Source organism: Ciona intestinalis, unplaced genomic scaffold (genome assembly GCF_000224145.3).
Source record: "Ciona intestinalis unplaced genomic scaffold, KH HT000074.2, whole genome shotgun sequence".
Taxonomy (NCBI): domain Eukaryota; kingdom Metazoa; phylum Chordata; class Ascidiacea; order Phlebobranchia; family Cionidae; genus Ciona; species Ciona intestinalis.
The window spans coordinates 73,023-100,591 of NW_004190396.2; the positions used below are offsets into that span (position 1 = coordinate 73,023).

A 27,569-nucleotide genomic window follows, 5' to 3' on the forward strand; every position below is an offset into this window, starting at 1 on the left:
TGGGATACAGTTACCACCTAAATACCGAATTGCCTGATGGCGTTAAACAACAATCCTGTACGGCGGTGAGGATACGATTGTATATTTAAATTTATTCGTCGTTTCCACCAAATTGGGGATGAAAGAGAATTAGAAACAATACCAACTAAAAGTTATTTAGTTTTATTTTACTTGTAAATAAATATCATAATAATCGAATACACAATGACAATATACGATACCTTGCGATTTTCTTCGACAACTTTATTCGCTGACTTTTCTGCAACAACAGAATCGTTAGTGTCTTTGTATATTATTACGTCATAATTACCTTCATTCTATTTTTGCGTCATGGTCCGCTTGATCCTCTGTGACGTCACATACCGTGTTCTAGAATAAAATAAAGTCAAAACCTGCCATTTTAATACAAAAGGTTATGACGAAACAATGAACTTACGAAGTGGGTTCTTCTGTTGCGTCATCACCACTCGGTGACGTCACACCATCGATGTTTCTAGAAAAAAACTTATGTACGTAATAATGCCAATTGTGATTTATACTTTACCAATTTTTTGATCTTCTTGCTTCGCGCTCATAGCGCAAATATAATTAGAATATACAAGTAATGTGCCTTGCGTCGACGCAAAACGCGCATGGGGCCCCATGAAAAAAACGAGAAACGCACGCGTAGAACAAACCGCATTGTGACGTCATAAGAGCGAGTGATCAAGCGATGACCTTACTGTGCCGTAATAATCGCGAGCAAATATGACGCGATGTCATTTATTATTATTATTATGACGTAACGAACGAGCGATTGTGTTTGAATAACATTTGTGACGTCATAAAACGACGCGAATACTGAAACGAAATAAGTTTAAAAATTAAATTATAATAACATTTAACGCAAGACACAATACTTTACTATAGTGAGGTAGTTTTACCAACACTGCAACAAAATGTAGTTAGTTATATACGTTAATACTTTAATAATTAATTAGTTATAAAGTATATACATATGTATTGTTAATTTAAGTTAAGCCACGGTGTAAACACAATAATACTTAACTCAAGTCTTGCAAGAAAACTTGTTGAAACCTTCAAACTTGTAACCTGGTGTGGAACCAACTTCATCTGAACTGAAACGTGGTAACTTTGTAGAAGAGGCGTTTTATGCGCGGAGCAATCAAGGCGTTATCAGCTGGTGCGAGGCGTCGATCACGTGAGCAATCTGACCAATCAGCGTCAAGGATTGGATGCTGGCTGGTTACGTCATAGGGGTTACGAAAGGTCGTAACTTGTCAGCTTTAACATTGGGCACAAACATCTTATAAAATATGTTTTATTGAATTTTGTCTAGTTAGGGGAATTTCCGTACTAAGTGAAATCGTAGGCGCCAAACCTGGGGTGGCGTGGTGGGCATAGCAACCTCTGGAATTACAAAACGTCCATATATGACCTCATGCTCGCTGTCGAGCCACAAACTTATGTTTGAAAGTGTATTGGCGTCCAAACAGAATGTAAAAAAAATGAAATATTTGACAAATAATTCAGCAAGTGTTACAACATAATCATGACATTGTGATGTCATTGTGGCGTGTCTGACGTCATAATAAAATATTCACATCGATTGGAGCCAACATGGAAATAATATATCAGCAATGATTGACAGTTAATTGGGGAGTTCCGTTCATTCATCCATCTCAACCACCTGGTCCCCGTTCGTGGAGGATTCTGTGGGAAACGAACAAATTTATTTTATATTGAACATTTAAAACACGCTTACAGTTTAAGAAAAATGACAAACTATTTATGTTATTATCTCCAAGTTAAATTTCTAATAGAAACAAAAGTTGCGTAAAGCCACAACTTTTACAATTAGGGAAGTAGTTCCCCCCCACCCAACTGGCCAACCCACCCATTTTGCCCCCACCCAACTTACCCCCACCCAACTTACTCTTAGCATCCGAAGGTTTGTTTGGTATTTGTCCGGCTTGCAACATCAACTTAAGTTTCTCTACCTCCTCTAGTGACGTAGCTTTCAATATCGCTTCCTACACAAAACATAGAAATATTGTAAAACATCCAACTTATTTATCCACATCCGATTTTTGTATGGCTGATAATATGGACAACCAATTAGTGGCCACTTGGTTGAAGCAATTACTGTTAAGTGTCTTGCCCAAGGACACTTATGCCTACAATGGTAGCAACGACGAGCCTTGAACCCGTAACCACTGGTCTAAAAAAAGCTCTGATTATTGTTCCCATGAACTTGGATAAAGACCAATTTAAAGAATCAGGAAAAAAATTTCAAAGATTTAACGAAACTTAACATAAACAATATAGAAACAACATTAACAATATAGAAACAACATTAACAATATAGAAACAACATTAACAATATAGAAACAACATTAACAATATAGAAACAACATTAACAATATAGAAACAACATTAACCTTGATTGCTTCACGGTCGGCTTTCGAAGTATCGGAGGTCACGACCCCGTTTGTTGGTATGGGGGCTCCTGGGGTAAACCTGGGGTGCAAAACCGGGGTTATCTTGTTCTGGGGGTTCCCTACTTTGGGGTTAGTTTATAAAAATTAAACAACCCCCAAAAATAAGGGAGTTTAATTTATACAAAAATAGTTAACCTAAAAAATGTTTTGCGTATGGTTAATTTATAAAATTCTATTAACCCCTCAAAAAAATTGGGGGTTAACTTATAAAAATAACCACAATGCATTGCGGTTTTGTCACAAAAAATGCGACCAAGCGTAGTATCTGTTGTTTTCAGCGGAAAATAATTTCTTACGTTTTCTTTTTTTTGTTCAATTCTGTAAGAACTTGTTTTCCTGTTGAGGATGAAAATAATTTCTTGGATTCCTGTCGCTCCTGCATTCACAATGTTATGAAAAATATAATAAACAAACAAACATGAATCGTCGGGATATTTCAAACAATTATTTCAACAATAAACACTAAAAAAAAATTTCACAAAACATTCATTGTCACATTTACAAATTATAATAAACCAATATGAACAAAACCCCTCACGTTAAAATATTATTTATTCAACTTTTTTTGACATGACTCTGATCCAACCTCACCTGGTAAATATTAAAAAAAACATTTAAATCCTGAAGTTTCGAACAATTATTTTGACATTTAGTCACTTACCCCCCCCCCCATACCTTTACCCCCCCCATAGTTTACCTTCAACTTAATCCTTTGGAAATCGAGAACCCTCAGCGTGGGCAACTTGTATATAACGTACAATCGATAATGCTGACGATGAACCAACGGGTTTCGTAACAAACTTAAATATTCAAGTTTTTTACAGCCAGCCAAACAATCAATCTCGCTGAGTTCACGCAACTCGCAATTGGTCAAATATAATTCCTCGAGGTTGGGAAGCGACGTGTGGATGTCTTCGCTTATACGACTAAAATATTACATCTGTTGTTAATTTGGAATACTAAGAAGATTGGTATTAAAAAATTTAGAATTAATTAATATGATTTAACTTTTAACTCAAACTTTCCAAAAAAACACCCTTCAAAAAGATTAAAGTTTTCCCTTTGATTTCCGTTTTAATAACATCAATATCCAAAGCAGGTTACATGGTAAAGCCGACCAGAACCAAACTACACGCCCGCATATACTCAATAGAAATCCAATAAACACCCACCCACCATATTCGGTTATTATTGAAATGCAAGGTTCGTATCCTTAATAACAAAGGAAACCCGTCAAGTTTCTTAACATCGTTGTCCGAGAAGTCAATTGTGTCAAACTGATCCAACGTCGTTCCCAAGTTCTCGATTACCGGTATCTTGAATCCTGTGTGTGATGTCATAATGAAATATGATGATGTCATAATACAATCAACATTTTCATGTTCGATAATACTTTTCATCTAACGAGGGGTAAATATTTTAGAATGTAATATTTAAACTTTAAAAATCATGCCAACCAAATGGCAGACAAAATGTTGGGCGGATTTTTTACCAGAAGAACAATCTTCAAGTTTATGTTCCTTAAACTTAGAAAACAATAAAGAAGAACAAAGTAAATAACAATCAACCTCTAAGAATAAGTTCTCGTTGTCGCACAGGGTTGGTGTATTGGATCGCTTGTTCAATCAACTCCTGCGTTAACTTAACCATGTTGTTTACGACTAATTATCTGGAAAAACAATACGTTATGATGTCACAAGTGAAATATTTGATTGATGACAAACAATGGTAGCTGTTACAACACAGGGGAGGCAGGGATAGTTAGACCCACAATCCTGTGAAACAAATCTAACTTATTGGTTGTAATGTTCACTGATTAAAGTAGTGCAGAAAATTCCAGGGTTGGCCTGCCCATCCTGCCACCCCAGGTTTGGCGCCTAAGGCTGTTCCAAGCAATGCACTTCACTCCCTGCTAAACATTTAAATCAGCGCTTCCATTAATATGATCTTTATAAGCGAGTAAATTTGGTTCTACTTCCTCCCTCACGAACTCGACCACTTGCTCCGATGATCTCCCGATGAACAACCTTGGATCAACCATCGCATCCAACCTCTCATGGATGGGGGCAAAGTAGGAATCCTCTTTTATCCTCTTCATAAGATCGTTATCTTCCCCCTCATGTTTCACCACATACGACGCTTGTTGAGATAAAACTCGGATTTTCTCGTGGACTTCCTGTCGGTCCCCGCCCAACTTCACCATCTCCATCATTATGTTCTCTGTTGCCATGAACGGCAATTCTTGACGAATATGTCGCTTTATAACTTGAGGGTAAACCACGATTCCCTCAGTTATGTTTTGGAAAGTATTTAAAATCACATCAGCTGTTAAAAAAGCCTCAGGAATCGAAATTCTTCGGTTTGCGCTGTCGTCGAGCGTTCGTTCGAACCATTGGGTTGACGTGGTTTGTAGAGGGTTGAGTGAGAGTGTCACCAAGTGTCGAGCCAGCGAGCAACATCGTTCGCTGCGCATTGGGTTACGTTTGTAAGCCATCGCGCTTGAGCCGATCTGACTTTTCTCGAAAGGTTCCTCAATTTCCTTCATATGCGCTAACAACCGAATATCGGTGCAGATTTTATGAATCGATGCCCCCAAACTTGCAAGTGACGATAAAATCTCGTTGTCAACTTTGCGAGGGTATGTCTGTCCAGTTATAATATACGAGCGTTCAAACCCGGCCATCTTCGTCACCAACCGATCCAACTTTTCTACTTTACCATGATCGCCGTCGAACAACGCGAGGAAACTTGCTTGCGTACCGGTCGCCCCTTTAATCCCACGGAATCGAAGCTCTAATTTTAATCTTTCCAAACTTTTTAAATCACTTAATAAATCTTGCAACCATAAACAGCCACGTTTGCCCACAGTTGTTAACTGTGCCGGCTGTAAATGTGTGAAACCCATTGTAGGCAAGTCTGAATATTTCAGCGCAAAATCCTTCAACCGATGGCAGCACTTCGCCAACTTGTTCACCAACATACACAAACCGTCCCTTATAACGATCAGATCAGCGTTATCCCCCACGTAACATGACGTAGCACCCAGATGAATGATAGCCGCAGCTTTCGGGCAACGAACACCAAACGCATGGACATGCGACATAACATCATGCCGACGTATCTTTTCCTCAGCTTCTGCTACTTTGAAATCCTCTTCATTGAGCTCCAAACACCCAGCCATTTCAGCGACTTGTTCTTCTGTAACCCCCAACCCCAACTCCATTTCCGCTTTCGCCAAAATGAACCAAAGTTTTCGCCAAGTCGAAAATTTCTTTCTGTCGCTGAAATTAAACGACATTTCTGCGGATGCATATCTCGAAACAAGCGGCGATCGATATTTATCTACAGCGTCCTCCATTGTGACGAAACAAACAAAATTTAGAAAACCGAACGTGTTTGCGCCACACATAGAAACAATATAAACATAGACATAGATATCTTAAATTAACAAGAGAGCTGTTCGGTGCCTAAAAACTAGCAAATTTTTTTTTCGGGTTTACAAAATTATTATTAAATGTATTTTAAGCAAGTATTTGTTAAAAATACATTAAGTTTTCAATATCTAGAATCGTCTGCTGTTTTTATTCAAAATAAATTCATTTTCTGCACAAAATAAAGACGCACGAAAAATGATTAAAATTTATTTCATCATTTGAAGGGAACGTTGATAAAAACATGAATGGGTGTGAAAACACAGTCAACCAGTGTGAAGATAGGACGGGGAGTGAAGAAACTATTGCAGTGCTATCTAGTGGTAAAAAATATGGCACGAAAAGTTTGGTTGCTAACGGGGGGTTACATCTTTAACCTTGGGGCACAGTGAGGGGTTGGTGGGGTTATTAGGGGTCATCTTTTATCGGGGGCAGGAAACACGAATCGGTCGCTTGCTTCGTTGGAACCCCCACTTTTTACACTTTTCCCGCTAGCGCCACTAGTGGGTGTTTTATCGTCACTTGATGGCGCACCCTCCACTTTGACCCCGTTGGCCATTTGGAGGGGCGGGAGATCAAACGCAAAATGTCGTCTCTGTGATGTCATAATCCCATTATGTCGATCAGCCAATGGGGATCGAGCGACCTCCGTTTTCACTTGAGGGAATCTCCCTCCAAGTTTTACGTCGTTCTCGTCTGTTTGTTTTAACTTTAACTTCCCGCCAGGTGGCGCTCTACGTCCCGATGTTTCTGGCCAATCAAACTTAAAGTTGGCGAGGGGGGACGGGGAGGGTTCCTTGTTCTGTAAACAAAGACGTCCGAACGGAGATCTTATTGTTGGGGAGGCAGATGGCTTTGTGATGTCACAGGTGGGTGGTGGGGTGGTTGAAATATGGAGTTTTGGTTTCGATTTCCGAACTTTCAATCTTGGCGAGGACACCTTTGGTGCCTCCAGTGGTAAGGGGTCCGAGATTTTGATTTCTTTCGACGCCGGGAGATTTGTCGCTGAGAAAGATCGGCGGTGCTTCGGGGTTTGGGGCCTTTTAGGGGTGCCTGGTACTTCCCCTATAGGGGTACATGGGGTGGCCGGGGGCTTCGAGGTTCCCTGTACATCACCCTTAGTTAGGGGTTCAGGGGGGCTTCGTATAGAACTACTGGTGGAAGGGGTTGTCACATTTTCACCAGCAAGTATCCTCGCGTAACGACCCAATGCTTGGTGGACGAACTGGTATTGTTCCCATGTTTGTATCATACCGCCTCTGTGGGGGTAAAGGGGGTTAGATGGGGTTATTAGGGGTAAGATTACACGTACTGGGTTTTCTTTAAACCTGTGCCAGGCGTAAATACCATCAGCAATAATAGGTGACACATCAGACATAGTTAACAAACATGCACTCAATAAATGGACCAGGTTTTATGGGACACAGGTTCCTGAGGTTATGGAGGGACCATATATACAGGTTGTACAAGATTAGTTACATCATATGAACGCCCACCTATCAAGCCTCATTCTCGACACGATTTTCAAAACGTCAACTTTCCCGAATTGTAGCAACTGCTGACACCCAGTGGTGACCGCGATGTAACATCCTGTTCGTCCGATGCCGGCACTAGAGGGGAGTAGAGGGTTATTTATGATTGCGAAAAACTTAAATCATCAAAAACAAAGGAATTGGTATCAAAACAACAGTTTTTAAAACAGACGAAAGCGCAGCTGTAATTGGGTTGGATGCCAGTGGTCACTAATGGGTTGTCCAAGTTGCCAGCTAAACATAAAACAATCACCCATAAAATTACATACGTGGTAACTTGCAAGCAAGCACAAAACACCCGTGTTTTAACTCGGTACCACAAACCCCACACCTGCAGTGAACTATAATGGGACCATGTTGCGTCCGATCCCACCCTGTTACTTCTTGTACGAGTTCCAACAAACCCCGTGTTTTCTCGGGTGTTTCGTGATCCATCCATGATGTGTACCAATAATGGTTCAACTCACGACTCTCTCCATTAACGTGGGTGAGGGTCAGCTGGGGTTAAATAGAGGTTTATGATGTTGTTGATACCAGGCATAAGGTCATAGATAAGTAAATTGATCTTCTGGTAAAAATGTAAGTTTTCCACGCTACAGTTCCATCTTCAATGTGGTCATACATCATAAAAAATGTTATTTTAATAAAAGGGAAATTTTCACCAGAAATAAAATTTCCAATAACTGTTCATACTGATATGGCTATGACATCATAATTACCTTTCTGACGGTAAAATGTTCGAATGGTTGTATCGATTCAACAGTGATTGTGATGTCATCATATGTTGAACTTTCACCAACTGCCATGGGGAGATATTGGCTGCATTTCTGTGGAGGGGGGGGGGGTTATTGTCGGGGGATTGTTGGAACAGAGGTACAAACATGGCGGAGCAAAATAAGCCAAATATTTTTAAACAGGGGTGACTTCGTGTTTTGACATCTAGAAGTATAATTGCATGTTAACAATGACCCCCAGATTTAATTAAAAAATAATAAATAAATAATTAATAAGTTTATGGGTTAATAACAGGGGTTGTACCTCTTTCCGTTCCTTTAGCTTTGTGATCATGACAACACTTGCCGCGGCTTCGTGCCACGCCATGCGCCAGAAGTCGTCCAACGTGTTTCCCATCGGCCCCTAATGATGAAGGTGATAATTTGGTGAACGAGGTACAATAACCATAACTATAACAGGTTCCTACCCATGTTGGTGCAAATGTTTTAAAAAGTTTCCACAAATAAATATTTCAAGCAACCAAAGTTCCAACAATGATTTGAAACGCATACATGATGCAATGCCACATGTTTTGTTAATAAAATAAAGCTGGTACTTACTTATTTTGAAAATTCCCCTATTGGTTTTGAAGGAAGGATAAAAGACATTTGTAGACAAATTAAATTTGTCGTAAGTGATGTTTTTAATCAAATTACTCCCGGGATTAATTGATTATTTTACAATAATTGGTGCTTACCTGTGTCGCGATGTAAGCTGCGTTGCTACGGGTGACGGGTGTGATGTCATCGGTAGTGACATCATCAGTGATGACATCATCAAACTTGCGTATATAGTTCGCGTTGATATACGATGATAACGGATCGTTGTCGTTCACAACCGGGAGTTTTACGCGACTGTGTTCGTCTGTGAAAAACAATCACAAAGTTACATACGTGGTAACTTGTAAGCAGGCACGAGGTGTATAAAACAGAACACCCGTGTTATAACTTCTTCCATCCCCCGCACTCAAAGATAAACAAGTTACATACATTCACTCTACGAACACAACTCACTTGGCAAAATACTGCGGTAACGATTCTTAGTCCCGTGCCCCGCCACGTTGAAGTTTTTCTCGAATGGGTGGTTCATGGGGATTTCCCAGAACTCCTGTTGTAACTGCAGCGTGTCACATGACTTGGTGTGAAGAGCGGCAGGGGTGAGTTCGCATGAAGCTTGTCGTAGGTAGGTCAGGGGTTTCCTGTGACGGGGGTTAGTATTTGTTGGGCTATTTCATAATAACTAGACATTTTAGGCATGCAAGTTATTTTTGTTTTTTATACATTCGATTATATGCGTCTTTTATAGCAATAGGCATGGAATGGTTACAAAGACAACAATAGTTATAACTATTACATTCATTACTTCAAATGTATTTTCTCCTTCCCACAGTAACAAATTGTTTATCCAACAATGCCCATTATGAGGAAGTAAGTTAAATCATGAATGAAACATTATGACATCACAATAGTAGTTGTATGTGGTATGAATCAAATAATGGACATTATGACTAACAATGTATTAATAACCTACGTAGATGTATAATGTTTGTTTTATAAATAAAATATTGCAAATTCATTGATAAATACGGGTTAAGTACTGTGGGGTAAGATGGGATGTGGGGTAAGATGGGATGCTGTTAACACTTAAATCCCATATTTCCTGATAGTATTTTAAACGCGCTATTTTGGAGTTGTGAGAATACGGTTGTACATTCCATAAACACTCTTTGTTTACCACCAAATGGGACGATAAAAAAGAACAAAAGCATGTTCCATCTTACCCCAACCTACTATACAATACGCAACGACTTATGATGTAAATATTATAATAGATATAATAAACAATATCAAACTTACGGAGATTTAGCCGCGACTGGATTTTGTTTTTCCCCGCTTCGCAGTGAGATGGTGAGAGCTACATTTGATCCTCGTCTGAAAGGTTCCGGTTATATATTTAATAAAATATTTATTCTGTTGTTACCAAGCATATGCAGTAACGCGGCTCTTATGGTAGAAGCTCTGACTTTAATTCGACCCCGATAGAAAATATTTAAATATATTTTGCTTCTGTTGCTTCATAATAATGGAATCTCAGGAAACAACTTTTTTAGTAGAAGCGTATTTTTATGGAAACAACATGTTGTCTACTATAACATCATTAGGGTATTATTATAAAACTTTTATAAGCGGACACGAGGTGTACGAAATATTCGAATGCATTGACACTCAGTTGACATCATAACCAAAAAATTCTCATATTTTACCCGAAAAGCTAAAAAATGAAGGATCTTATTTCTCCTATTCATTGTTTGATATTAAACAACACCCAAACTTTATGAACCCCCACCTTTCAAGCAACCCGCGAGGTTTCATCCTTGTTCGTTGTTTAACTAAAGGCGCCACGTTGTCCTTGGATTCTTTTATGACATCACAACTATCTTCCTCCTCGTTTAAAATATAATCTGGAAAAACAAAATAAATTTTGGTTAAAACGCATCAGTGTAAAAGAGGGTACTATCCACCAAGTTACTGTCCGAAACATCTGCTGATCATGAGTTTAGTATCCAGACAGTAATTTGGTCCATCATCAGTGTAAAAGAGGTTACTATCCACCAAGTTACTGTCCGAAACATCTGCGGATCATGAGTTTAGTATCCAGACAGTAACTTGGTCCATCATCAGTGTAAAAGAGGTTACTATCCACCAAGTTACTGCCCGAAACATCTGCTAAACTAGCAATTCAATAATATAATATCAACCATACAGAATACTTTACAATAAACCTAAAAATCTACCAACTTTCTGAACCTCATGCCAGCAATGCAACAGTTCTTTTATAAAGACGATCGCAACATTAATATAAACACAACGTTTCAGGAATTTATATTTGACGTCAAACAATTACTATGAAATATACCGACACTACGCTCTATGACATCATACAGCCGTTTCATTCAATACAATGAACTGGTTCCTGCCATCTGTGATGTCATAGTTACTTTAGAAAAGACGTAAACGCTTGACGCGCTAACAGGAAGTGATGTCATCATGACTCAAAGGAGTCAAAATATTAAAACTTTTAAACAAACGATAAAAAGTTTTAAAAACGCAACCTTTTATGATATCTATGTTGCTACGAAGATGTAATAATCATTCTACGTTGGTTTAAATCACACGATTATTTACATTCATATTATTTCTATGAATCAATAATCACTCGCTATTCATAAATATTATATCATTGCATTATGATGTCATAAACATTCACAACCAACATTATTCATTCATAAATTACAAATAGTTCGAGATATATATTTACTATTAAATAACATTCTCACATTTACAATTATCCAACACTGCATTGAAGCTAAATTATTGTTTCATTGTTTCAAGAAACATTTTTGTTAAAATAACATTTTTATTAAATTTTTTTTTTTATTCTTTTTATATAATATAATAGAAACAACATTTTTACATTTTTTTATCTATAATATTTTTACTGTAATTTTATTTAATTTGAGTAACAATTTCCCCTGTGAGGTCACAACCACTCTCCATTAATCCCATTGTGACATCACAATAGACCAACAATGGGTATTAAGGTTAAGAAGGAAGTATGGTCACATGACTAGTTGCGGTTGACCAATCAACCGGAAACATTAATATGATATCTATGTTGTAAATATATAACGGGACTTTCTCCTACACGCATGGTAATAATAACAAAAAGTGATTTTCTCAAAGTGATTTCATAAATTAATACATCGCACATAATACATAGACATAGGCACCAAACGTGGGGTGGCTGGGTGGGCAGGCCAACCCTGAATTTCTACACTGCATTAATCAGTAAACATTACAACCAATAAGTTGGATTTGTTTCACAGGATTGTTTGTCTAACTATCCCTGCCTACCCTGGGTTTTACAAAGTTTTTTAAATATGATATTGTGTTATATCGAAGTTATAAAATAAGGACAAGTTATCCTGCATTCCAACCTCACCAATATAGAATATATGGGCACACGTGACACAAGCGCCACATACCTGGATCCGGCGTATATGGCAGCCTTGTGCAAGCAGGCACCGTGCTATTTTGAAACGCCACGGATGCAGCGAGGAACTTGAGCGAGCTCGGTCGATCTTCGTCGAGGGATTGTTGGGCAACCTTCATGGTGTCGGTGTCTTTGGAACTGGAATACGATTGTGGTTTAAATATATTATGATCGTAAAGTAATCTTAACATTATTGTGATATTAATTATAACATTAATATATATTTTTCTCTTTGAATACAATAGCTAAGATCAAATAATTAAAACAACGAAAAGAAGGAAATTAGCAGCAAAACAACAGTTGTTAAAACACATAGTTTGTTATAAATACCAACCAGGTTCTAACTACCACCGATTTACATAAGCCTGACCAACATCAATAATTAACACAAATTTGTAACAAAATCAATAAGCAAAATTTTACCAATATCACTAATTGGAAATATACACTGGTCCATAACGATTCATTTTGATAAAATCAATAATTACCAAAAATTTTCAAAACATTATTAAAAATTTTAACAAAAACTATTTAACAATCCGCACAACTTCTTTGCTAACAATGGTACGTAAAACGTCAACTATTACATCATAACACACCACCCCACCTAGTGTTGGTTTCTTGTACGATCTGCATATCCAAGTTCGCCGAATTCAAACCGATCGTTTCCTCATAATTTCCACCCAAATCAAAATTACTCGTCGTGTTTCTCCTTTCACTTAGTTTATATTTAACCCAAACTTTACGCGCCGAGAACGTCTGGAAAATAATTTTAAAGTTAAACATAGAAATAATATATAAGTATGAAAAATAGTTTGAACGTTAGACATATATTGCACTTTAGCACAAATATAATTGTTTACTTTTCTGTTTAAACACAGAACCCAAAATTGTATTATTAAAAAAATAGAAGGAAATTAACAACAAAATTATCCATCTTGTGTAAATATGAAAGAGATCTTGGGGCAATTTTTAAATAATAATCTAAAGAAGGTTTGTCTGCCGAACAGCGAGACATCATGAGGGTTCGGGTTAATTGTCCAAGGGTCCTACTTCTACAATGGTAGCAACATCAAGCCTTGAACCCCTAACCTATGGTTCATAATTTATATCACACATAACAACTCCCACCACTTCTATACCTCGCATACAACATCAACAACCTAAGCTTCCCAACAACTATTTCCTCAACTTTTATTTGAAACATAAAATATTCATAACACCAATCCTCCCTACCATATTTGCTGCAACTAACAACAACGTCTCGCGTCTAACTTCGTACAAACAATGCACATATTCTTACGTAATAATGACGTCATTATACTTTTATTATAACAATAGGAACCGAAACTTGGTAAAATATCCCCCCCACACTCGCGACTTGCATATAAATGACGCGCTTGCAGCTCGACCGCGGATATAAGGACGCGGTGATAACAATCGCGTTAATCGCGTTTCCGGTCACGTGGGAAAAAAAGGAGATAAGACCACGTGACAACAATTAGCGATTGTTTACGTAACAAGCGCCTTTCACGCCCACAGAGGAAATCTTTCGTTGCTATGGAGACAAAGATTCAAACGCGGGATGTGACGTCATATTTTGGCGGGAACTTCGATTGTTTATCTCTATTATTACGTCATCCGGGAAACAATGAAAAACAATCGACCATTAAAACGTCACAAATGTTTTTCAAAGATAAAACAAACACGATTGTGACGTCACAATCCCCGTTCACTTTCTCGATGAAACCTTCTGTTACGTCACACTACACCTTGTTACGTCACTCGGCACTTTATTGCACATCTGGTGTTATTGAACAAGATACCGATGGTGACAATTTACGCGCAAAATATTTCTTACAGGAAACTGTTCGTTGGACTCGGTTTTTGTTTGTTAGATATTTCGTAGCGCTTCATCCTGACAATTATTTCGTTACGAGAATCGTCCAACTTTATAAGCCAGGGCTTTATATTCACGAAAATTAATTTGATTAATGGAATGATGATGTGACTATGCAGTCAACTATTGGTTGGATTCGATTTCAACTTATTTACCCGACACACACGTCATAACACTACACCTGCCCAACTGCTCTCGTATTTTAATAACTCGAAACATTGTTGCGAAACCACAATGCTCTTTATGAACAAGCGATTGTTCAATTTAACGCTCAATAGCTACTATGACGTCACAATGCGAATTGTGTAATAACAATACGATCGCGCAATCGCTATATGACGTCATACTTAAACATAGTCGAAACTCGAATGTGGAGAATACAAAATATTTCGATTATTGTTTTGTAACAATCGTGGAACAAACCGTTTTGTGACGTCACAGCGGATCGATGCGAAACGCGAGATTTTGTTCGAAATCGATAAATTTTGGGTTAGGAGAATATCAACCACTAGATGGGGGTGGTGGGTGGGTGACGTGTGAGAGATTACGTCATAATTTGATTACGTAAAAGGTTTATATAATGACGTAGCAATACGACGTCAGCAAATTCGTAATTACGTCACAATATGTTGATTGTTACGTAACTATTGAAATTTCAATTGTGACGAGTAAACATCCATTGTTATAAAACAATAGAAACAACAATACACGTTGTAGTTATTGTTACGTCACAAGCGTCAAATTACAACGCTTCTCTAGCGCCACCTAACGATCGCGAATATTTCATCAAAATCGCGACATTTATTACGTCATATTAGTCCCAATTAGCGCCAGACAAACGATCATTATGCGAATAATAATCATTATGACGTCATAAGTTCGTGAAGAAGTCGCGCCCAAACAAGGAAGTTGTTTATGACGTAATAATCTTAATATTTGTGAATACAGATTCGAATCATAGAAGCGAAACCGCGATGTTTACATTCAAGGTAATATTTAACATTGTGACGTCACATAAGGAAGTTATTTTGACCACGTGACTTTTCGCGAGACTTTTTTGAAATATTAATTATGACGAAACGGGTTAAAACCGATTGTTAATTGTCTGTCGCGCATCCTCGTTTAGCGAACACGATTTCAGGATGTATTATGACGTAACATACATTTCGTATTGTTACGTCACACAATGTAACTTCCATTATTCTGTCACAATGGATTTAGTGTTCTGCTAATATTTGCATTATGACGCAAACAATAAAAAGTTACGAATAATCGAATGACGTCAGAATAGTACGACGCGATTTGTTTATTTTACAACAATCAGCAAATATGAAAGTTTGCTTATGACATCACAGCAACAATTGTTTCGTCATATTTAACAATGAGATAATCAACTATCTATGACATCATAATACGCAAACAATAGACATTCGTTAAAAGTTTGTGAACATAGAAATATTATAACCAACCCAAGTATAAATATATATTATTTTTATATTAAACAAACACCTAGCCACCCACGCGTTTGTTTTGTAATAAATTCTATTATGTCACCATTGTTACAAAACAATGACGGGAGAAATGAATTAATTGAACAATTTCCTGTCGTTCACCCAGGCGCTCCACACTCAACCAAAAACAACCAATAATTTTGAACAAATTTCGCAAATTTTAAATAATGGAGAATGTGTTTTGTTGTTTGGGTGTAATTATTAATAACAATCGCCTACAAAGTTACATACGTGGTAACTCGTAAGCGGGCACGAGGTGTATGAAACAGAACACCCGTGTTATAACGACTGTTGTTGCTCCCCATGCGAGGATAAATAAGTTACATACATTTATTCCCGTGTAACTACCTAATCCTGCATACATTTGGTCAATATTTTAATTACACAATTTTTGCCCAAGATGAGTCACATGACAAATAACCCAGAGTGACCTTTTAACTGACCTATAGTAACCCCAACACTGAACACCTTATATAGAACATAGTGTTGCGCAACCTGGAGTAACTTTTCCAACAAACCCATAATACCATGCATGGTAAACCCTCCAAACTAAACCAAGCCAACCCCTCCATGCACACCAGTGTTCCAACTTTTAATTCCATTTTATATCGGTGGCAGGGTGAGGCTCTTTTCGGGGAGGTAGGTGACAAAAAGTTATATTTCTCAAGAATTTCTTCAAGTTTTATTTTTCAAGTAATAAACGGGTGATATTCTCGAAATGGGGTATTTCCCACTAATGATCAAATGTACTGCTAGGCTAATTTTAACATTTATTCTATAAGGGTGAGGTCTTCACTGAAGCACAACCTGGGATTTGAGAGTGAGTGTATTTAAAAAAGTCGCCTCAAATTTACTCAAACTTTTACCCTGCTTGTTTACGAACACAGCAACCACAACTTACCAGCAGCAGTAGAACGACGATGCACGCAATCGGGGCAATAATGGCCACTAGGGGTGTTGGAGAGCTCACATTATTAACTGAGTCGTTAAAACTATCGGGAACGTTTGGGTTGGGGGCGAACTTGGGACCAGTGTCTCTTAACTGGGGGATCAACATGAATGTCCTGACACCACCTCCATTCTGAAAAAGGGTAAATATTAAATTTATATTGTTGTTTACGATAATCTTTCGGTAGCACATCTGGTCTGAAAAAACATCTGGAATTTTTAAAGAAACATCTGCGTCTTTTTATACCAGATGAGCTGCTAAAAGATTATTTTACTCTTACGTATGGTAGAAGTAACACAATACAACGTGTATTTCATTCAACTGGCATATTATACACTTAATCTAATAACAATTAAACCCCTACTTTTTTTTTAAATTAATTAAAATGAACGATTTTCGTCTTTGAAAAAAATAATCAAATTTTGGGCATTTTTTCCAACCTTGCAATCGTACAAATATATGTTGTTTAACTTTTCAAAAAAGAACTCACATCTGGTGCCTCTTGTGGTGGATTATTAAAAGCTTGTTTGGATAAATTTGCTGAGGTTGTTGGTTGTTTCATTATAAACACGTGGGCGGGTTAAGTGAAGCATTAGGATGAAACTATAATTATGCTGAAACTAAAACAAAATTAGAGCGAAAAATCTTGTTCAGTTATAAGGTTAAGTTATAATCACACTAGGAAACAAGAACTCATATGAAAATATGTTTAAAAATATAGGGGTTGGGGTTAAATAGAATGTAACTGGTGTATTCTTTACTAGCTTTAAAAGTTTAAATTAATAAACATTCAAGCAACTAAAATTTATGTCTGCTTATCTACGTAGTAACATTATATAGTGGCTTTACTACAATATCTTCAGCAACTCGACTGTGGGCTTTAAATATATGCGAATACGCAAATTAATAGTCGACTTTATACCATTAGCAAACTATCAACAACCTTAATTAAACAACTCCATGATTTATTTCCAGATTTATACGAAATACGGCGGTAAACAACACGGGGCCACAACCTTCCCCCACAACAACAACTTTCAAGTGAAAACTTCGCGGAAAATCCATTCATAAAATACATAGATATATTACAAATATCATGCAATAGGGGAGCCTTTAATATTACTACAGCTGTAATGTTTTGGAAATAACGCAATTCAAGTTACAATGCGCATGCGCAATTTTAATATTTTTTACAAACAACAAATTTAGGGTTATATATAAAATCTGGAAACTTTAGATCTTCTATTTGTGGGATGTTAAAAATTTAAAAACCTTATTTCTTATAATTAAAATAATATCACAAATTATTTATTCTTATTATTATATACAATTTTGGACGATGTAAATAGAAAAAATTTCTTACTATTTGTATGTTACGAGTCCACAATACATATTTCCGTCGAGCCTTGAACCCATTACCTCTGGGTTACAAACAGTCGCGCTAACCACTGTGCCACGGCGCCGGACAAACTTTTTTATTGTTTGGTTTGATTTATTTGGGCGTATATGATAATACTGTACGTTAATCTGGACAACCCATTCGCGACCACAGCTTCTGGCAAGTGTTCAATGTACATGTACACTTATAGTAGCAGCGTTGAGCTTCGAACCCGCGGTCTTGTCACTTACAAGTTACCACGTTTGTAACTTTGTGGGGATTGTTTTTTGTATGGCTGACAAAGTGAGCACTGGGTTGAAGCAACCGGTTTGTAAAAGCCTCACAGTGTTGGCACCACCGGGCTTCGAACCCGGGATTATCTGATGTCCACACCAGCGCTCCAACCACTGTTCCACACGAGAGGATGTTAAATGAGTCAAAAGTAAATGAACGACCTTGATTTGTTCTTTGCATGGTGTGGTGATGTCACACATGGTAGCAGCATCGAGACTTGAACCTGATATCCTATGATAACAGGCAATCGCGTTAACCACTGTCACCATATACCGTCGAGAGGGCGAGTCGTGTGAATATGAATGTAACTTCTTTATCCTAGCATATACATCGGGGTAAATTCAAAATTTATAATATTTGTGTAGTCTACACCAGCTTTGAGTTACCAGGTATGTAACTGTGGGGTGAATATTTTGTGCGTGGTTGGAAGTTGAAACCAATGTTTCCAGCCATGCAATTGTAGCAGCACCGAGTCTCGAACCCGTTACTTTCTAATAAGAAGCAAGCCCCCTACCCAATGTGGTACACAGTATCATCCGGATATTTGTAATACAACATTATCTCGCATGCCATAACCCCCGGAACAAATATTATGGGATACATTAAACATAGGTTCGGTATTTCATATAACATAACTGCTGTTACGTCATAATATTTATTAGTGCGAAAACAATGAACAAAGCGATTAACCAACGGGTGATTGTTAGGGAACAAAAGATTAATGGTATTGGGCAGTTATGACGTCAATATATCTGACGTCATTATTTCCGACGTCATCCTCTCTGATGTCATCTTCTCATCCTCATCTTGGTGCACGCCACTTCCTCTTGGATCGGAGCTCATCTACGCCGTCTAGCGGTTGTGAATTACGTGAGTGGGAACACCAGTGCCATGGCAACGACACCACCGATACCGATCAAGATGAGCGCGGAGGTAACCAATATCGGCATCATATATTCATCCGCCGCCGCCACAATTTGTTTGAACGAACTCTGACGTTTCACGGGTTCGGTAAAAACCCCTATCTCGATATCGGTGTCGGGCGACCTTTCGCGAAGGAGTTTCGGGTCGAGAATGATCGGTGAGGATCCGTTAGGCGTCGCCCTGGAGTCGATGGATTCAATGCTGGATCTCCTGACTTGAACGTTCTCGCTGCGGACTTCTAAAACAGCGGGCTCCTCCCCAAAATGGCGGGCTTCCTCCCCAGTAAAGATTTTCTTTTCGTCGACAACTTGTACTAGCCCGAGTGACGTCGTGGTTGTGACGTCATGGATTGATGACGTATTGGGAAGCTTCCTGGCTCCTGATAATGATGATTTTCTGCTCCTGGATGACGAGGATCTTCTGGATGCTAGCGGTGTTATAAAGATTCGGGGCGGAATGGGGGGCGTGGTGGGGGCGGGGCTGGAGTGGGAGAGGTTGGAGGAGTGAGAGGAGGAGGAGGAAGGAGTGGATGAGAGGAGCGATCTAAGAGGAGGATAGTTTATCATAATTTCATCTTCGTCAAATGTTTGGTTGGTCGTCTTGATCGGTGTTTCGTGGAAAACGTTCGGTTTCATATCTGGGGATTCCCGTTGCTCTTCGGTGACGTCATCCATGTATCCGCTCCACACGGGGGCGCTCTTACTTCCTGGGGTTACGTCATCATCATTTACGTCATCATGTACGTCATCCATATAGGCGGTGTGGTACAACAGCGATCCTACGTCATCAGAGTGCTGTGTGACGTCATGATTGACGTCATAGGTAGTGAAATATTCGTTCTCGCTGGTTGTGTTACTGTTGCTCGTGCCGGTGGAAGATTTGGTGGTAAAGTCTGGAAAATATTAGGTTTTTTGTTTAATTTTGTTTTCAGTTTAATTTTTATTTTTAAAGTTTTATAAATCAGCAAAGATTAAAAATATAAATGACGCACCTTCTTTGTCAGGGTTGATGACGTCATGTTCTATGACGTTGTCGTTCTGTGTTAACTCAAGCGTATCGATAATGACCATGTCCCCAACCTGGCGTAAAATATTTTTTAAAATATAAAAATATTATATCGGTGCTGTAGGATTTGGGGGCCAACGGTAACCAGTATTAGAACCCTACGTGTTGTTTAAACCCCAAACTTAACTTGCTAATTATTTGCAACCGACTGCGAGTTTCTCCTTACAAAGTTTAACAGCCGCTATTTTATCCATCTTACCCCACAGTAATACATTGTTCATACCTCAAACTGAGCATAACCCTTCAACAATCGATGCATACGTATCATTACGTCACAGTACTAACTAATACGTCACACAACCAACTATTACGTCACACCACGTCACCAACCTCGTGGGTAATGATCTCACTTCTGGTTTCAAAAACTTCTGTGGCTTCTGGAATCGATTCGATGACGACAACCTGCGATAACAATGTAAATAAACAACCACTATGACGTCAAAACCACCGGTTGTTATTGTGGCGGTGTCTCGCGGGTTTGGATCGAATTCTAGAACCAGGTTCCATTGTTTAAAAATTTTAAACAATGAGAATAACAATTGCGTTCGTGACGTCATACAACCTGGTTAGAAAGTTAACTGGTGACGTCATGTGAACATAGGTGACGTCATAATAAAACTAAAATCTAATTATACGTTATATTAAATAATAGTGACGTAATAATACCTCTTCATGAAGTTGCGTTGAATCGTAGTTTGTGACGTCAATCGTAGCTTCGTGACGATCGCCCTTAATTTTCGCTGTAAAGAAAACAAAATTATTAATTATCGTTTAACAATATTGTCAATGACGTCATAATGGGATATCACGTGACTTACCGAAAACTTTTGTAAATGAAGTTCCCATCGTCCGTGTGGTGGCGGTAGTGGGTTTCTGGAAATTAAAAAAAAATGATTAATTATACGTCACAATAATATACGTCAGAAATAACTACGTCACAATTAGCTACTACGTCAGAGGTAACTACGTCACAATTAGCTACTACGCCAGAGGTAACTACGTCACAATTAGCTACTACGTCAGAGGTAACTACGTCACGAGCAGTGAAAGTATAAAACAATTTACAAAGTTTCAACATTTATAAACCAGTGATATCCCGCATAGCTGACGTCATAACCACGTGGTATCTCACCTTGGGGAGGAGACCGCCACTTTTGGGGAGGAGACCGCCATCCCGTTTCCGCATCCTTCGTGACCTCACAGTTGAAACAATGGAGTTAATAGAGTTATACATCTCGATGCGATTGTTGAAACAATAATGATCCACAATGACGTTTGTGACGTATATATGGGGATTGTGAGAAAAAGTAAAAACGCGATCTATCTGTTTCTATCATTATGACGTCACAGGCAGATAAGTCGCACTGCGGTGGGCTGGTGTGTTTGTTCGATTGTGACGTAATAATAGACGATTGTGACGTTGAATGCGCGGTCGCGTGCTGGTTGTTTATCTTAACAATGGATGCAGATAATGCAAACATGGGGGGGTCACCTTATCGTGTTCGCTGTATCGATGCTTACGCGAATTCGCGCGCCAGGGGTTCCTTGGGACAATGATGGTAAACAACTTTCGCCGCAAACAACTCGGGATTTTGGATTCTTTCGTAACTTATTATGACGTCACGAATTTCGAATTGTTTAGTAACTTTTTGAATCAAATGCTATAATTATTTTGCCTTTTATACGAAGCAACTTTATATTAAAAAATCGTTGTGAAGTCTAAAATCTTTCAGAATACACCAGTTCGCTTCGAAACCGAGAACATTTGGTTCTGGTGAAAATTTAAACTTGAATAAGATTTCCATGTTGTAACTTAATGTTGAGTTGTTGGGATACGGATATATAAATCTATGAATATTATTTGTTTACAACGAAATGAAGATAAAATGGGATGAAAACATGAACCATCTTACCCCACCCTATTACATAGGTGAAGTCCTTTATTGTCGGGGAATGAAAATTGTAAGCCAGGGTTGTTCCGTTACGTATGCGTCGATTCTTCCCCAAACAACGATTCACTAAATTTACCGAGGAATTACCTTACATATTCACACGCGCGGATAATTACCAAAACATTATTTGAACGACGATCGTCACGATGAAAGTGTTCTATTGTGTATCAATGATTCGTACAAAGTATATTGTTACGTCACAATATCCACGCCTTATCACGTCACCACCGTTTTACACGATTACCATTCTATATATTATTTCTATGACCTACTCCTCTTGCTTAATTTCCTCTCTTACGCTCTCTGGTGGCGTGACCCCTAAACCGTGTAAATAGTGGCAAATCACATGTAAGTGATCTGACGTCATAAAATATAGAAATGTTATATTTCGTATGTTACTTTGTAGGGGGGGAGTGGGGCAACCGTGTACAAGTTATAAGAAATAATTTGTTTTATCCTCGCATGGCGGTGCAACAACAGTCATTATAACACGGATGTTCTGTTTCATACACCTCCTGTCCAAAGACACATATACCCACAATGGTGGCAACATCAAGCCTTGAACCCATGACCACCGTATATATAATACTACTACTATATGACGTAGCAAACTGATTGTTTCCTCTCAACCAAACAATTCCATTTAGAATTCAAACAACAAATAAAACGGATATGACGTCATAAACAAGTTTGTTCCTAATTGACAGTGACCTTTAAACGAACTTTAGCGTCGGAAATCTAAAAGTCATATTACAATGATGACGTCATATAAAGTGACATTTACGAAATACGTCATTATTACGTCATAGTTACATCACAATACCTCGCAGCTATCTTGGCGATATTTAAAATACAAGTGAGGACTTGACGTTCGTTCTTCTCAGAAGCTGAAGGGGTTATAGGTGGTTATTGTGCAGTTGTTGTGTTTCCGTGTGGACTTTATACATTAATTAATCTTTCAACGGCAAATCAGATATAAAACGTAATGTATTTCCGACTTTATAAATAATATAGTATGGTGGGGTAAGATGGTTTACTGCGGGGTAAGACGGATATACCGTTAGAACATCTCGTTAAATTTGTTATAAACAAAGAATGTTTACAGAATTATAAAACCGTATTCTCACAACTCTAAATGAGGATTGTTAATTGTTAAAATATTCTAAAAATGAAATATGAATATGACGTAACAAAACACAACAATGGCCAACTCACCGAGATCCTCGGATTCAAACAATGTGATCTTCCTCACACCGATGTCGCGACACCATTCAAGAAACTTCGATATGTTGGTTCGTTGCCTGGCAACCATTTGTGCCGGGTTATGACCGAATAATACGTCATCAGGTGTCAACTGTGACGTCATAATGCAATTGTTTAATTTCGCTTAAACGGTAATGCAGACTTTTATACCAATATATACAATCTACATTTCTTATAGAGGACTATTTGGTGAACTTTTGTTTGTTACGCATGGCATGACCTGGTATTTCATTACGAGAATCGTCCAACTTCATCAGCGCTAGATCAGGATTCAATGGAGTTGCAAAACCATTGTTATAAACAATTAAAATAAACAATTAGGGATTGTTAAAATAGACTATGACGTCATAATGAACCACTTAAACGTAACAATGAATGAAATTCGAAGAATTTTAACTTCAACGAATTCTTCATCGATTCGGAACGCAAAAATTGTGTAATTACGTATGTATGACGTATGTACTCACGTGACGTAACTCGGCTTCGATATCTTTGTCGTAACAATTGTCTTCTTGATGACGTAGCAATTCTAGTGATCGCGCTACATATAGCAACGTCACTCCGCTTCGAAGCTCCGATAATATGTTTTGTGACGTCACTTCCTTTCCTGAAGACAAAGCGTTTATGACGTCATGGTCTTCTATTTTACGTCATGATATAAAACAATTATAATGTCATAGGTAGTGACGTCATCTTACCCAAAACTTCAGATATCCACCCCCCAACCTCAGTCCGCATACGTTCTACGTCATCATGACGTAACTTAGTGATGTAAGCGACCTGATCCTCAGCCAAAAAGTTAGCTTCCGGGTTTATACTATCATTTCCCACGGTAGCCATATTATTTCCCACGGTCTCCATGACAACCTGTGTAATGCATACGTCATAATGGGTATTGTGACCAACAATGGAAAGTTTAAATGAAACAATCACTTCAACTCTACGTCACAATAACTTATTAATGACGTCACAATTTCCACTTTTTTCATATTTATATTATCTTTATTATCGCGATACAGCGAAACTTCTCGCAGTAAAATAAACAAAAAAAGATTTATCTCAACAGTCGATTCTAACTTACACGTCACGATGGCTATTGTTTAGCGATTGTGACGTAACAACTATCTAGTAAATCTGCAGCGCGATCCTTAAACCTATGTCAACAACAACAACAACAACAACAACACACAATGTATGGACGACACAACCTGCCATACACAACATACACGATACACCATGCAACACAACTATATACATAAGATCACCCTACACAGCCCAACCAACATGTACAACCCTGAACAACCGGTCCTACAAATGCAACATGAAACCTATATCTCCTCATAAAGCTACACTACCCCTGTTTACAACAACCCATATTATAACATAACCAACCACCTTAACCCGTCATCCAATAACATACACACAACATGTACACAGCCCATGTAGAATCTACCCCGACCCCGCATAACTTACCTTGTACAACAACCCACGTCGCCCCAGCCATCGGATCTTCTTTGCATGATCACTCAACCATAACCACCTCTGACGTCATAAACCCCATTCTCTACCGCACCAACACCGAAATTAGAACTCAAAGGCGTGCCATCTATGACGTAACAAATGATCAGTTCCAATTCTCGATTATTCAGATCATGAACCGCCTGTGACGTCATAATTAATAACAATTGATACTTAGACGTGAGAATAACATGGGATTCGAGAATTGTAAAAAAGCTATAATCGCGCAGGTTTCAAACTAATGTTTATTACGTCATAATTACAATTCTAATCAACAATAGACACGAATGCATCAACAAACCAATTTACAAATTTAAGAATATTATTTTTTACCTTTCGAATTTAGCAGCCACGCTTTTGTTTTACACTTTTTTTACCCATAGTGTGTTTTAACGACTGTCGTTTTGCTGCTAATTCTCTTTTTTTAATTGTTTTATTTGATTTGTTCTTCTCTATTGTTAACATAATTGTAGCAAGGTGGGGTAAGATGGTCCATGTTTTCATTCCCATTCCTCGTCCCATTTGATAGTAAACAAAATTATTTTACATAAATATATAATAGTACCTACTCTTGAGTAGTTTAGTGTCAAAAAATCGATTCGAAACATGATATATTATGTACTTACGGTGCCCCATCTGACAAATACATTTTTTTATTTCGTTAGAGAATTATTGTTATGTTTGCGCCTCTCTGCTGACCTCTGCCGGTATGTAATCAATCCGTCAGAGGTCGACAGAGAGCTAAGACGTTAATTTTGCGGTTTGGGTGATTATGACGTAACGAAGTAACAAAACAATTGAATTTTAAATTACGTCACAAGCAGTATTGTGACGTCACTTAACAGACAAAAATTCCAGAATATTTATTTTTAAAAAATTTTAATAATTATTTCAAATGTTCGCGAATCAAGCGGGACTGCTGTAACTGTGACGTAATAAAGGCTGCACGTCGCTATTGTGACGTTTCACTCGGTTTCGAATTAAGACATCGAAGGATCGATCGTTGGAGCGAGAAATCGATTATTCTGTCGCGTTGTGCCGCTTCGGTGACATATGGTGGCGTGGGGGGGGCCGCTGTTTGTGGGGGGAGGGCCGCTATATTTGGGGGGCCGGTAATATTTCTGGCGCGGTTCGCTTAAAAAATATTTTATTGAGAGGGGGTTACAATTGAAGGACTCGTAAAAAATGATGTCGATGGTTTACCTATGGTGGTGTTGCGCGCTGCTGGCTCAAGTATACCACGCGAGTTAGTTCGGCCAGGAAGCGCGCTGTTTATTATCAAGTTATTATGACGTCATATAAAATACGTCACATTTGTAGCACCTGGTTATCTGCCTTCCCACGGTTAAAACAGATGCGACCTCGGTTATCAGTGGTTTGACATGGAGATCGTAAATCAAGCGACGAATATCTGTGACACGTCACGTGACGAGATTGCTGACATACCAGGACACTTAACGGTATCTGGTTAGGGGAAGTACCTGTAGCGTCATACACATAACCTGCATAATGCTTTATAGCTTCGAATACGATAGCGAAGATCAAATTAATTAAAACAACGAAGAGAAGGATTCGAAGCAAAACGACAGTCGTTAAAACACACTACGGGTAAAAATTACTTGGGGAAAAGCGTGGCTGTTACATCCAAATCAAAATGTAAGCCGTCAATGGTTTGTGAACAAACGGTAACTCTTGTCACCTCTAAGCTAAACTCATTTTTTGCAGAGTTTAAAAATACCGAGTAGCAACTGCCGTCTGGAACGAATAAATGAATCTAACGACGCAGACGTTATGACAGGTGTGTTCATACACCATGTTTCCCTTTTACGGGAAAGCGTATAAAATATATATTTACATTCTTGCCTAAAGTATAAACGAACTTTTATTGAATGGTCAAAATGGGTCATCTTAAATTCCATTATAACTTTTCCATTTCAAACATTTTTCCGCAGCATCGTCATAAAACAGGGATTCCAATAGAAACATCATAAAACACCAAACCATGTTGTTTATGGATCACCGTGTTTGTTGTATTAACAAGAGTTATAACTACAACATGACGTGACTAGATTGACACAACAACTATGGTTGGCAGTCAAAACACACGACCCCACCCCATAAGATGGAGCCACGCCACCAAATCAACACAGCAGAAGCTCCAGGTGGTTTGGTAGGTTCTGTTATCACAACACTACAGGCCATGAGATCTATGATCTATACCGTCTGTTATATTTAGTGGATTTGTGATTTTAACCGAACACCTTCACTAGTTTAAACCAACCGACAACTCACCGCGAACAATCAGCGAATATTTCATTAAACCGACAAAAATTTCCAGTTAATTTAAAATATAGTAAGTTGGGGTAAGATGGGACATGTTTTTATTCTCATCTCGTCCCATTTGGTAGTCAACAAAGAATATTTACAGAATTATAAATTGAAATATCTTCACGAAGAGAAAAATATTGTTATTTGTTAAAAACACGATCAGGAAATATGGGATATTTTGTGCTAACCGTATTCA

The 27,569-nt window shown here is 38.2% G+C and overlaps 4 protein-coding genes and 1 non-coding gene across 6 annotated transcripts; all 5 read right to left on the bottom strand.

Moving 5' to 3' along the window:
* Nucleotides 1-1,434: 1,434 nt before the first annotated feature.
* Nucleotides 1,435-5,895, bottom strand: LOC100180259 (U2 small nuclear ribonucleoprotein A'-like). Its single transcript, XM_002127850.5, has 7 exons — nucleotides 4,070-5,895; nucleotides 3,678-3,825; nucleotides 3,199-3,427; nucleotides 2,798-2,877; nucleotides 2,442-2,520; nucleotides 1,937-2,033; nucleotides 1,435-1,713 (listed from the first exon to the last, which is right to left on the bottom strand). Exons 1-7 carry the CDS (start codon nucleotides 4,149-4,151, stop codon nucleotides 1,670-1,672), a joined length of 759 nt encoding a protein of 252 aa, XP_002127886.1. The 5' UTR covers nucleotides 4,152-5,895; the 3' UTR covers nucleotides 1,435-1,669.
* On the bottom strand, nucleotides 4,170-5,931 carry LOC100185075 (adenylosuccinate lyase). Its single transcript, XM_002127889.5, has one exon. It carries the CDS (start codon nucleotides 5,908-5,910, stop codon nucleotides 4,414-4,416), a length of 1,497 nt encoding a protein of 498 aa, XP_002127925.4. The 5' UTR covers nucleotides 5,911-5,931; the 3' UTR covers nucleotides 4,170-4,413.
* A 195-nt stretch (nucleotides 5,932-6,126) lies between these two features.
* LOC100187461 (receptor-type tyrosine-protein phosphatase R) lies at nucleotides 6,127-17,291 on the bottom strand. 2 transcript variants are annotated; one of them, XM_002127762.4, is made up of 13 exons: nucleotides 17,142-17,291; nucleotides 16,604-16,783; nucleotides 12,899-13,050; nucleotides 12,284-12,429; nucleotides 10,585-10,699; nucleotides 10,095-10,169; nucleotides 9,252-9,436; nucleotides 8,936-9,102; nucleotides 8,503-8,601; nucleotides 8,184-8,291; nucleotides 7,796-7,962; nucleotides 7,429-7,542; nucleotides 6,127-7,191 (listed from the first exon to the last, which is right to left on the bottom strand). In XM_002127762.4, the coding sequence occupies exons 1-13, from the start codon at nucleotides 17,211-17,213 to the stop codon at nucleotides 6,348-6,350; spliced, it is 2,424 nt and encodes an 807-aa protein (XP_002127798.1). In that variant the 5' UTR covers nucleotides 17,214-17,291; the 3' UTR covers nucleotides 6,127-6,347. The 2 variants fall into 2 exon arrangements, with proteins under 2 accessions (XP_002127798.1, XP_026694100.1); XM_026838299.1 differs by lacking the exons at nucleotides 16,604-16,783; nucleotides 17,142-17,291 and adding an exon at nucleotides 13,528-13,651.
* On the bottom strand, nucleotides 16,834-16,911 carry mir4142 (microRNA 4142). Its single transcript, NR_034538.1, has one exon. It is a non-coding gene; the product is annotated as a microRNA 4142 (primary transcript).
* A 1,652-nt stretch (nucleotides 17,292-18,943) lies between the features above and the next one.
* On the bottom strand, nucleotides 18,944-24,427 carry LOC100177226. Its single transcript, XM_002127701.5, has 11 exons — nucleotides 24,226-24,427; nucleotides 23,995-24,134; nucleotides 23,480-23,618; nucleotides 23,083-23,151; nucleotides 22,537-22,582; nucleotides 21,445-21,508; nucleotides 21,131-21,185; nucleotides 20,979-21,052; nucleotides 20,643-20,714; nucleotides 20,239-20,326; nucleotides 18,944-20,139 (listed from the first exon to the last, which is right to left on the bottom strand). Exons 1-11 carry the CDS (start codon nucleotides 24,386-24,388, stop codon nucleotides 19,190-19,192), a joined length of 1,860 nt encoding a protein of 619 aa, XP_002127737.2. The 5' UTR covers nucleotides 24,389-24,427; the 3' UTR covers nucleotides 18,944-19,189.
* Nucleotides 24,428-27,569: the final 3,142 nt, after the last annotated feature.